General features: G+C 40.5%; 1 protein-coding gene across 1 annotated transcript in view; it reads right to left on the bottom strand.

The window, feature by feature from the left end:
• Positions 1–12,306, bottom strand: part of LOC145040343 (uncharacterized) — a 31,415-nt gene extending 19,109 nt beyond the window's left edge. Inside the window, exons 1-2 of the mRNA XM_078988284.1 lie at positions 12,222–12,306; positions 11,955–12,139 (exon numbers count right to left, since the gene is read on the bottom strand). Coding sequence (XP_078844410.1) covers positions 11,955–12,139; positions 12,222–12,306 — 270 coding nt within the window. The remainder of the gene's footprint in view (positions 1–11,954; positions 12,140–12,221) is intronic.
• Between the last annotated feature and the right edge of the window lie 1,241 nt (positions 12,307–13,547).

Genomic DNA, 13,547 nt, shown 5'->3' with positions numbered 1-13,547 from the left:
CCAAAAATCATTGTTAAACGAATTGATTCGGTCTCGAATCAATAACAACCCGAAACTACTAACACGACGATAACTCGATTCATACAAGTAACATTTGGGAATTCAATATACACGTGAGAGTGCACAGACATCGACGCACCATCTTTGGGCCCCAAAGTGTAAAATCTTGTTTGTTGGGCCTAGCTAGCCCAATGACCTGATCTTTAGGCCCGAAGACTTCAACCTTACGAGTTGTTGGGTCTTACATGATCCAACACAACGTAAAAGGACTTTCAATGGCTTTTTACTATTGGTCCCCAAGGGTCCTTTGGTACTGTTAGTAAAGTCGGTTATTCACATGCGAGTTGGGCCAAGGGCCCTTCGCACTCATTTTATCCCCAACGACTAATGGAGTTATCGAGGTCTTCGTGCCCTCTTTCTCTTCGGATGCGGGACTACAAGAAGTCAGGGCGGTTGGATTACGTGAATAGTACGGATGACGCCTACGGGATCGTTTGTATAATTGTAAACTGGTCGTTTGCGTAACGTGTGTTTATAATAATTCACAATGCGCAATAATCCGACGTCGCCTGGAATCAATGACTTCACTTGCCGCGATGGTACACAACTACATGGAATTCAAAGTGTTAGGAAAACATCGGGTTTTCCTAGGGTTTCTCAATACATACAGTTTCGAAATGTACACAAGTTTTATGAACACTTTTTACGACTATAGAAACAAACAAGCATACTTATGGATCTTCACAACCTTTTTCAGAAACTCTTTTAAGAAAATATCGGATTTTCTGGTGGTTTTCAAAATGATACAAAACGTGCTTTTCAATTACCGCTTATGAACTCACCAACATTTCATATGTTGACGTTTTTCAAAATACTTGTATTCTCAGGTAACAAGTAAACCGAAGAAAATTGTATTCAGTGATGGCTTGTAGTTTGTTATCTACGACTGAACAATTTATTAACATCTTCTTTGGGCTAAAAACTCATTTTTTGGACACAAAATGCTAAAAAAAATAAAGTTAAAGGGCCTAAATTGACATATTGCGAATTCTGATGGATGAGAGTAGTCAAAACAGTTTCAATAAAGTGTTTTCTGGAAATATATGCTTTTGGAGGATTAAAAATATAAATTTCAATCTTAATGGGCTAAAATTGACATTTTTGGCCCAATAGGGCCCATTATGCGAAATTTTCTGTTCTGAGGGGCTAAAACTGCATTTTTCTGTTAACCAATGGACTATTAGTGTTCCAGATCCTTTCCAAAGGTTAAAAATGCTTTTCATAATTTAAAAGGACCAAAGTAGCAAAAATTTTCCAATTTGGGCCAAAAATGTAAAAATTGCGAAAAAGAGGGGTTACAACCGATAAAACTGTATTTTCAGGGATTAAAACTGTTTTCAACTAAGTATATGCTGAAAAATGTCAAATGTAATAAGTTTTGGTGTTAAATGACAAGAAAAATTTGTTTAAGGACTAAACCGGAAACTTATTTATTCCAAGGGTTGAAAAAGTAAATTTACCAAACAAAGAGGGGCTGATAACATAAAATTTTCAATGTTAATTCAATACATCCATTGCGATTAAATAATGGTACTATGGCTACCGACAAATTTCAATACACAACAATACCAAAAATCATTGTTAAACGAATTGATTCGGTCTCGAATCAATAACAACCCGAAACTACTAACACGACGATAACTCGATTCATACAAGTAACATTTGGGAATTCAATATACACGTGAGAGTGCACAGACATCGACGCACCATCTTTGGGCCCCAAAGTGTAAAATCTTGTTTGTTGGGCCTAGCTAGCCCAATGACCTGATCTTTAGGCCCGAAGACTTCAACCTTACGAGTTGTTGGGTCTTACATGATCCAACACAACGTAAAAGGACTTTCAATGGCTTTTTACTATTGGTCCCCAAGGGTCCTTTGGTACTGTTAGTAAAGTCGGTTATTCACATGCGAGTTGGGCCAAGGGCCCTTCGCACTCATTTTATCCCCAACGACTAATGGAGTTATCGAGGTCTTCGTGCCCTCTTTCTCTTCGGATGCGGGACTACAAGAAGTCAGGGCGGTTGGATTACGTGAATAGTACGGATGACGCCTACGGGATCGTTTGTATAATTGTAAACTGGTCGTTTGCGTAACGTGTGTTTATAATAATTCACAATGCGCAATAATCCGACGTCGCCTGGAATCAATGACTTCACTTGCCGCGATGGTACACAACTACATGGAATTCAAAGTGTTAGGAAAACATCGGGTTTTCCTAGGGTTTCTCAATACATACAGTTTCGAAATGTACACAAGTTTTATGAACACTTTTTACGACTATAGAAACAAACAAGCATACTTATGGATCTTCACAACCTTTTTCAGAAACTCTTTTAAGAAAATATCGGATTTTCTGGTGGTTTTCAAAATGATACAAAACGTGCTTTTCAATTACCACTTATGAACTCACCAACATTTCATATGTTGACGTTTTTCAAAATACTTGTATTCTCAGGTAACAAGTAAACCGAAGAAAATTGTATTCAGTGATGGCTTGCAGTTTGTTATCTACGATCGAACAATTTATTTTTGGGAATGTAATGTTAAACAATGTACTCAGTGTAAACTTTATCGGTTGTACTATATTAATGCATGGTGATGAACGATGTTATGTTTCATATATATTCAATGTTGTGGTATTCAATTAAGTCACGACAGCCCTCGGACGTTTCCGCCGTCTGGTTCGGGGGTGTGACAGGTTGGTATCAGAGCTTTGTTTATAGTGAATTAGCATATCTAGCCACACATTGATATGCAACTATAAACCAAAAAGATGGACTAACATAACTCTGAACAAAACAAGTAAATAAAATACCCTTGTTTGCTTTAGGAAATAGAACATAACGCCGAACCAAACATGATAATACTAGTATCCCGGTTGAATCCGGACTTTTCTTAGTGGCATCAAGGGGTGAATGTAGCCTGATCAACTACATTCCCTCCAAGGTATAACTAATGCATGTTCCAATGAAATCGTGAGATCTAGGGAACCTAAAACTATACCCCTATAGCACCAAAAAGAGAATGCCTGTTTAGCTTATGCAATAGTCATGGCACCCTAGGAATAATGTCAGCGTATTTACACACTCTCGCAGACAGCATGGCTGGTTTTCATCATCCCGGGGATCCCTACTTCCCTAACCAGGGAAACAACAGATGGCTAGAGGAGGAGGAGCCTGAGGAAGAGCCTGAGGAAGACCCCGAAGAGGAATCTGACGGGGAACCGGAGGCAGAAGTCGAGGGCGAGCCTGCCGAATCAGAGGAAGACGAAGGAAGCCTCGAGGAGGATACTGATGACAGTGAAGGGGGTGATTCGGACGCGGAGTCCGAAGTCATCGACCCCCCTTACCCGGTCAGGGTGCCTGCCTATCGTGTAGGCCCCACTGGTCCTACACCTCCCTGGGGTATTGATCTTTGGAGGTGGAGCAGACAGCAGGGACAGCGACCCCGTACGACATGTCACGCGATTTCTTTGACCTAAGAGACGGAGGACCGGCTGATCGAGCCCTTCCAGTTATGGTAAGACGGTTACGGAACACGGGCGACGTTTCCCAGGACACTGCTGATCATGTACGTCAGTTGAGGACTAGGGTCGAGCGTGCGGAGCAGGAGACGCGTGACATCCTTCGGGAGTTTCACATGAGGCAGGTTCGGTGGGAGTTTCGACTTCAGGACGCAGAGTGCTTAGTGGCTCACCTTCAGGGAGCATCCACATCCTCGGCACCACCTCCGGACGCAGCTCATCGCATTTAGGGATAGACTTATCTTAGTAGATCGCTAGGAACTATGCTATGTACCCCGACTCTATGTTTAAGTGACTACACTACTCATAGAGCTGTTATGCTGTCGAATTAAGCATCACTCATGTATGCTCTTACGAGTAAAATTTTCTTGTATCAAACACGGATAATATTAATAAACTTTTACGTGCTTTGTTATGATATTACAAATTGCTATGTGTTGAGAAATTATGATTGAATGTCCAGTGGTAGTAATGTTTAAGTTCGTACCATGCACCTAGTCAGTAGGATCACAAGCTCACAGAAACCACATACCCTTAACATCTTTCCATTTCGTGACAGAAAGATGCCTCTCCGATCTACTCGCGGAAATCCAGGACCAACTCCACCCGAAGTTGACTCAGCCGCGTTCCAGGCAGCTGTATCTGCTGCGGTCACTGCAGCGATTGCGCAAATTCATCAAGGGAACAATGGAGGAGTCAATGGGCAAGGAGCCGGAAGTTCGAACAGCGGAATGAATCAAGGACCCACCAAGACATGTACCTACAAGGACTTCACAAACGCCAAACCACGAACTTTTAACGGCACTGGAGGGGTGATCACTCTGAAGCGATGGATCGAAAAGGTGGAGTCGGTATTCGAGATATGCGATTGCCCTGAGCAGATGAAAGTGAAGTTCGCGGCCTGCACTTTTGCGGATCAAGCACTCACCTGGTGGAACGGACATGTAGAAGCCATGACGCTCCCTGTCGCCAACTCTATGCCGTGGGCAGAGATGAAGGAAATGTTAATGGCTGAGTACTGCCCACGAGTCGAAATACAGAAGTTGGAGCAAGAGCTATGGAAACCTCACTGTGCAGAATGCGAATATCGATGCGTACACATCGAGATTTAGTGAACTATCTCTGCTGTGCCCGGGTATGATCACCTCAGAAGGAAAGAAGATTAAGCGATTCATCTGGGGACTAACATCACCAATTCAAGGGAATGTGATAGCTGCGAACCCTGAAACATTTGACAGTGCAAAAAGATTGGCAAAGAAGCTGTATGACCATAACAACACGAAGGGTGAGAAGCCAGTGGAGGCTGAGAAAAAGAAGGAAGGTGATGGCAAGAAGGGAAAGAACAATAAGAGGAAGGGGCGCCAGGGCCCCGAGACATCTAAAAAGTAGCAGACAGTGGCGGTTAATGCTATCACCACACCGGTTCCAGCCGCACCACATGCTCCAGCCTCAGCTGCTTCAAATGCTTGAAGTCCTTATTCCGGTAATCTTCCCAAGTGCAATAAGTGCGGTCTCCATCATAATGGAGATTGCAAGGATTTTCAGTGCACCAGTTGCAACCGAAGGGGACACACTGCAAGGTACTGCAGGACTTACCCTCCCCAGAACCAAAATCAGGGGAACAACAATAACAACCATCGCAACAACAACAACGTCATCACTGGCGGCAGCGGTGCAGGGCCTAGCCACACCTGCTATGGGTGTGGAAGGACGGTCATCTCCGCCGAGACTGCCCTAACAACAACAATTCAAGAAACGTAGGAACAGGAAGGATGCTGACCATGGGTCAGGGTGAGGCTATTCAGGACCCCTCTGTTGTTACCGGTACGTTTCCCCTAAACCACACTTATGCATGCATCTTATTTGACACCGGAGCGGAGCGAAGTTTCGTAAGCAATAAGTTTAAGCATTTATTAAAACAACTGCCCCAAAGGCTAAATGAAACCTATACGGTGGAAATGGCCAATGGGAAAACCGAATCCACTAGGGAAATCTACACCGGATGTACCTTAACCCTTAATCAACACGTCTTTCGAATAGATCTAATGCCAGTATCAATTAGGAGTTTCGATGTGATCATCGGCATGGACTGGTTAAGCCCCCACCATGCTGAAATTATATACCACGAGAAGGCCGTTCGTCTTCGTCTCCCAAATCACGAAACCCTAGTAATTTACGGAGACAAACCTAGCATGAACCTTCGCCTCATCTCGTGCATCAAGGCACAAAAGTACCTACGAAAGAAGAATTTGGCATTTCTGGCTCACATAGTGGATAAAACCAAGGAAGAGACTAACATTCAAGATATTCCAGTAGCGTGTGAATTTCCAGACGTGTTTCCTACAGATCTTCCGGGAGTACCCCCAGAGAGACAGGTTGAGTTTCGAATCGACCTTGTACCAGGAGCAACTCCTCTCGCTAAATCACCCTATCGACTGGCCCCTGCTGAAATGCAGGAATTGTCCAGCCAACTCAGTGAACTTCTGGACAAGGGATTTATCCGACATAGTTACTCACTATGGGGAGCTCCAGTACTCTTTGTCAAAAAGAAGGACGGATCCTTTAGGATGTGCATCGATTACAAGGAGTTAAATAAACTCACAGTCAAGAACCGCTACCCACTCCCACGAATTGACGATCTATTCGACCAGCTCCAAGGAGCTAGTTATTTTTCAAAAATAGATCTACGGTCCGGATACCACCAACTCAAAGTCCGGGAAGTGGACATTCCAAAAACTGCTTTCCGAACCCGCTACGGACATTATGAATTTGTCGTAATGCCCTTCGGTCTAACAAATGCACCTGCTGCATTTATGGATCTGATGAACCGGATCTATCGACCATTCCTAGACAACTTTGTCATTGTTTTCATTGATGACATTCTCGTTTATTCCCGAAGTGAAGAAGAGCATGGCCAACATCTCCGACAAATCCTAGAAACGCTGCGATCAGAGAAGCTATACGCAAAACTCTCCAAGTGTGAGTTTTGGCTCCGGAGTGTGAACTTCCTAGGTCATGTAATTAGCCAAGAAGGAATTCATGTGGATCCCTCTTAGGTCAAAGCTGTGGAAGGGTGGGCAATCCCGATAACGCCCACAGAAATTCGTCAATTCTTGGGCCTAGCAGGCTACTATAGGAGATTCATTCAAAACTTCTCTAAGATCGCCAAGCCACTTACCTCGCTTACGCAAAAGGGCGTACCATTCAAATGGACAGACAAACAAGAGATGGCGTTTCGGACATTAAAGCAAGCTCTCTGTAGCGCCCCTGTACTATCCCTACCGGAAGGAACGGAAGATTTTGTAGTCTACTGCGACGCGTCAAATCAGGGCTTAGGTTGCGTTCTCATGCAACGTGGGAGAGTGATAGCCTACGCATCCCGCCAACTAAGGACGCATGAAGTAAACTATACGAACCATGACCTAGAGTTGGGAGCTGTAGTCTTTGCCCTAAAGATTTGGAGGCATTACCTTTACGGTATGAAGTGCACCGTCTTCACGGATCACAAGAGTCTCCAACACATCTTGAACCAGAAGGAGCTGAACATGAGGCAACGAAGATGGGTTGAATTGCTAAACGATTATGAGTGTGAGATCAAGTACCACCCAGGCAAGGCCAACGTGGTAGCTGACGCATTAAGTCGAAAGGAGTACTCTAATCGTTGTGCGAAAACTCTCTCAATAACCATTCAATCTCACCTGGCCACTCAAATTGCAGTGGTCCAGTCGGAGGCCATGAAGACGGAAAATAAAGCAAGTGAAGCACTGCACGGAATGGAAAAGAACCTGGAGGCAAAGGAGAATGGAGGATACTATTTAATGAACCGTATTTGGGTCCCTAAACTTGGAGGGTTTAGAGATGTTGTTATGAAGGAAGCCCACAAGACACGATACTCCATTCATCCCGGTTCAGACAAGATGTACTTGGATATTAAACAACACTATTGGTGGCCTAACATGAAGGCGGAAATTGCGACCTATGTTAGTAAGTGCCTTACGTGCACCAAGATGAAGGTGGAGTACCAGAAACCCTCAAGATTATTACAGCAACCTGTAATCCCCGAGTGGAAATGGGAGGGGATTTCTATGGACTTCGTGACCAAACTACCCAAGACGTCGGACGGACTGGACACCATATGGGTAATAGTCGACCAACTGACAAAGTCTGCCCATTTCCTGCCTATAAAAGAATCCTACAAGATGGAAAGATTGACACGTCTGTACATTCGAGAGATCGTGAGACTCCACAGAGTACCAACGTCTATTATCTCGGATAGGGATAGTAGATTCACTTCACGTTTTTGGCAATCTCTCCATAAGGCACTAGGAACTCCCCTCGACATGAGCACCGCGTATCATCCGCAAACGGATGGTGAAAGTGAACGAACCATTCAAACGCTTGAAGACATGCTTCGCGCATGTGTGATAGACTTTGGGAAGTCATGGGATACCCATTTGCCTTTAGTCGAGTTCTCGTATAACAACAGTTATCATTCAAGCATTAAGGTCGCTCCTTTCGAAGCATTGTACGGGCGTAAGTGTAGATCACCGTTATGTTGGGCTGAAGTAGGTGACACCCAGCTAGCAAAAGCACTCACGTCGGATTAGGCGCTTACGGGGCCGGAGATCATTCGTGAAACCACGGAAAAGATCATTCAAATCAGAGCTCGATTGCAAGCGTCGCGCGACCGACAAAAGAGCCATGCCGATAAATGGCGAAAGCCCTTAGAATTTCAAGTAGGAGATCGAGTACTGTTAACAGTCTCGCCCTGGAAAGGAGTTATTCGTTTTGGGAAGCGGGGAAACTGAACCCACGATATATTGGACCTTTCGAAATCGTCGCCCGAATAGGTCCGGTAGCATACAGACTGCAACTACTCGCAGAGCTGAACAGTGTACACCTAGTGTTCCATGTCTCTAATCTAAAGAAGTGTCTATCAGATGAAACACTCGTCATTCCCCTTGATGAGATCGAAATCAACGAGAATCTCCTGTTCATTGAAGAACCAATTGAAATCATGGACAGGGAGGTGAAGCGTACTAAGCAAAGTCGCATCCCGATCGTGAAAGTACGGTGGAACGCAAAGCGTGGGCCAGAATTCACGTGGGAACGCGAAGACCAAATGAAGCAAAAGTACCCTCACCTATTCGAGCATTCTCGAATCTAGCTTTCAAACAGAATTTCAGGACGAAATTCCCTCTAACGGGGGGATGATGTCACAACTAGAAATTTTGTATCTTGTAATCACTATACTTAAGTAAAAATGTTGAACCAAAAACTTAAAAACATGTGTGATGCTTATTATATGACATCAAAAACTTCAATCAAATACATCATACAAGTACTACAAATAGTCAACAAACAATTGGATACCCTAGAAGTTCTTGTTTAGGTCGATTTTGGACTAGGACTTCCTTATTGGACCCAAATGGACCAATAAGCTTCCAATTTGACTATCATGGGCTTAGAACCCTTAATTGGGCTCTAATTGGACCCACATTCATTTATTTCAAAATTTTGGGTCATATTGGGCCTAGAATGAAATAAATTAAAAGTTTTGAACCATGATTAACTTAAACTAGCCCAACAAAGTATGAAAATCATATTATATTGCTTTTAGATTAAAACTCATCCAACCTAACTTCTACATGGACTTGAGGGCATTAAAGCCCAAAATTTCCTTTTTCCTTCAAAATTCTCGGCCCAAGGCCCAAATCCAAGAAGAAATGAAGAAGAGTTGACTTAATGCATGCCACCTCACTTATATCCAACATATCTCCATGCAACATCTCATACTTCTAGGAACACATCACCTCAAAGTTCATTTCTTCTCTCCCTCTCTCACTCTCGGCCGAAACACACACACACACACAAATCTCTCACAAACTCTCTCTAGATTACTCAAGAAACCATCCTCCCTCTCCATCTAAAATCTCGAAATTTGGCTTGTGTTTCAAGAGGATTTTACAAGATAATCATCATCCTTTGGTAAGTTTTTCAATGTCTAAGCTACAAAACTCCCCTCTCATATGAGATCACTTATTCTAAACAAGTTTATTTGGTGATCATACTCCTAGAAAACTCCGTAATCTCGAGATCTTCATCAAGGGGTGCTAGGGCCAAAAATCACCAAACTTTCTTCCATCTTTTCTTCAAGAACCGATACTACACCCTAAGGTGAGCTTCATACTCCCTATTTTCTGTTTTATAAGTTTTATGGGGTGGGGGGAATCAAGTGAAAGTGTAGATCTATATGTGTTTTGTATGCCTTGTATGATTTCTATGCTTATATGTGTCTTTTTGTGTGATTATGATGTTGGATCTAGCCATATACTCCTAAAAATTGAGATGTAATTTATGTTAAATGATACTAGCATAAATTATATCACAACATACAAAGTATACCAAGAAAAATAGCTAAGTGGCTTATTAACATCTTCTTTGGGCTAAAAACTCATTTTTTAGACACAAAATGCTAAAAAAAATAAAGTGAAAGGGCCTAAATTGACATATTGCGATTTCTGATGGATGAGAGTAGTCAAAACAGTTTCAATAAAGTGTTTTCTGGAAATATATGCTTTTGGAGGATTAAAAATATAAATTTCAATCTTAATGGGCTAAAATTGACATTTTTGGCCCAATAGGGCCCATTATGCGAAATTTTCTGTTCTGAGGGGCTAAAAATGTATTTTTCTGTAAAACAGTGGACTATTAGTGTTCCAGATCCTTTCCAAAGGTTAAAAATGCTTTCCATAATTTAAAAGGACCAAAGTAGCAAAATTTTTCCAATTTGGGCCAAAAATGTAAAAATTGCGAAAAAGAGGGGTTACAACCGAGAAAACTATATTTTCTGGGATTAAAACTGTTTTCAACTAAGTATATGCTGAAAAATGTCAAATGTAATAAGTTTTGGTGTTAAATGACAAGAAAATTTTGTTTAAGGACTAAACCGGAAACTTATTTATTCCAAGGGTTGAAAAAGTAAATTTACCAAACAAAGAGGGGCTGATAACAGAAAATTTTCAATGTTAATTCAATACATCCATTGCGATTAAATAATGGTACTATGGCTACCAAAAAATTTCAATACACAACAATACCAAAAATCGTTGTTAAACGAATTGATTCGGTCTCGAATCAATAACAACCCGAAACTACTAACACGACGATAACTCGATTCATACAAGTAACATTTGGGAATTCAATATACACGTGAGAGTGCACAGACATCGACGCACCATCTTTGGGCCCCAAAGTGTAAAATCTTGTTTGTTGGGCCTAGCTAGCCCAATGACCTGATCTTTAAGCCCGAAGACTTCAACCTTATGAGTTGTTGGGTCTTACATGATCCAACACAGCGTAAAAGGACTTTCAATGGCTTTTTACTATTGGTCCCCAAGGGTCCTTTGGTACTGCTAGTAAAGTCGGTTATTCACATGCGAGTTGGGCCAAGGGCCCTTCACACTCATTTTATCCCCAACCGACTAATGGAGTTATCGAGGTCTTCGTGCCCTCTTTCTCTTTGGATGCGCGACTACAAGAAGTCAGGGCGGTTGGATTATGTGAATAGTACGGACGACGCCTACGGGATCGTTTGTATAATTGTAAACTGGTCATTTGCGTAACGCGTGTTTATAATAATTCACAATGCGCAATAATCCGACGTCGCCTGGAATCAATGACTTCACTTGCCGCGATGGTACACAACTACATGGAATTCAAAGTGTTAGGAAAACATCGGGTTTTCCTGGGGTTTCTCAATACATACAGTTTCGAAATGTACACAAGTTTTATGAACACTTTTTACGACTATAGAAACAAACAAGCATACTTATGGATCTTCACAACCTTTTTCAGAAACTCTTTTCAGAAAATATCGGATTTTCTGGTGGTTTTCAAAATGATACAAAACGTGCTTTTCAATTACCGCTTATGAACTCACCAACATTTCATATGTTGACGTTTTTCAAAATACTTGTATTCTCAGGTAACAAGTAAACCGAAGAAAATTGTATTCAGTGATGGGTTGCAGTTTGTTATCTACGATCGAACAATTTATTTTTGGGAATGTAATGTTAAACAATGTACTCAGTTTAAACTTTATCGGTTGTACTATATTAATGCATGGTGATGAACGATGTTATGTTTCATATATATATTCAATGTTGTGGTATTCAATTAAGTCACGACAGCCCTCAGACGTTTCCGCTGTCTGGTTCGGGGGTGTGACAATAAGCTTATCAACTCTTTTGGTTGGTGAGTTCATCATGAAGTGGGGGAAATTGGTTGGCACATATACTGGCTTGTGTTCCACATACAAATGTTCAATCTCATGGAATTGATGTGCCCTAACCATTGCTTTGAAAATTACCAAAGCATCATCATCCAAAATTGGGCTCATTGACAAACCAGAATGTTGTTCAGTTGACATATGATACCAGTATCCCATAGTTGTATAACCCAAACTTTTAGAAAAACTACCAAGCAAATCCATGTCAAACAAATCGATGTTGACAAAAGTAATAAAGTGAACTTTTGTTTTTTCATAAGCTTTACCTGGATAATCAGTAAAAAATCTGCCATGGACAACTATAATGGTGAATCTATTGTCGTTTCCTTTGCCATACTCTACAATCACTGTGTTTTTTTGGTTGCTCACTACTTACAGTCCATAGTTGATACCTCGGCTTTGCCCATGGATCCACATTCATGTTTGTAGCCATTGTTGGCCGTATTTTTTTTTCACAGAGGATGAGAAATTTGAAGTTATTTATTGATGGTGATGAAAATGCAAGAATGAGAATTTACATATACGGGGAAGGTTTAAATGGATTATCAATCAGAGATGAAGAGACATCGACGCACGTGGTAAACACATCAGTCCCATTTACGTCCAGTGTACAGGGGAGGTTCAAGTTGAACGACGGTGGGTTTAATGATTAATTAATATTAATTTACTAGGAGGTTCAAGTTAAACGACGACGGGTTTAATGATTAATTAATATTAATTTACTATATTTAGTTTTTATCCTCTTGTGCAAGTCTGTTAAATTTTAAGATATTATTTCATTTAAATAATTTTTTTATGTAGCCTAAAATAAAAAGTATATTTATTGTATAATTATATAAAATTAATAAGTCAAAATACAAACAAATACTATTTATATCAAATACAAAAGTCTTAAATTAAAATGCTGTAAAACATCATTGATCGTAGAGAATATTAAATTACAAAAAATCAAGAACAACATAGAGTGCATCCATAGTCAAATTCAAAAATTAATTGATTAAAGACAAAGTGGGAGAGACATTTTAGGCATTTTATAAGATTAAAAATAAATGTCTTTTGGCAGAAATTACATTGCTACAATCAGAAAGGAATAAAAGTACATATAGGATCTTGAATTGGAGACATGAATTTATCAAATATAATAACCTTATAAATAAATTAGGAACTTGAAGAACATTTTTAGAATCGTTATGTACAAATTCAGAATCAAACTTTAAGGGCAATTTGGGTGAGTTGTTATTAATTAAAACTATCTTAATAATGGGAGAGGCATTTTAGGCATTTTAAAAGATTTAAAAACAAAAAATATAGTTATTTTAATTACACAAATCGTGATACAGGTAAATTGCTATTTAACTGATTTTGATTTACAGAATTGACAATGTTAACATTTGTTTAAGTGAGTTTTTTGTAAATAAGCTTTTTAAATACACCGACAATGTAAATTCTCCATTTGATTGATTAAATACTATCTTGATAGTGGAGGGGCAATTTAGGCATTGTATAATATTTATGTTTCAAATTGAAAAATCCATGATATAAGTGTAAAAATAAAGTTCTTTTGGCAACAATTACATTGTTATAATCAGGAACGAATAAAAGTACATATAGGATCTTGAATTGGAGACATGAATTTATCAAGTATAATAACCTTAAAACTAAATCAGAAACTTG

The sequence above is a fragment of the Lactuca saligna genome, chromosome 4 (assembly GCF_052625555.1).
Source record: "Lactuca saligna cultivar CGN05327 chromosome 4, ASM5262555v1, whole genome shotgun sequence".
NCBI lineage: Eukaryota > Viridiplantae > Streptophyta > Magnoliopsida > Asterales > Asteraceae > Lactuca > Lactuca saligna.
The sequence above is the reverse complement of the archived record's forward strand: the minus strand, read 5'-3'. Positions and strand labels throughout refer to the sequence as shown.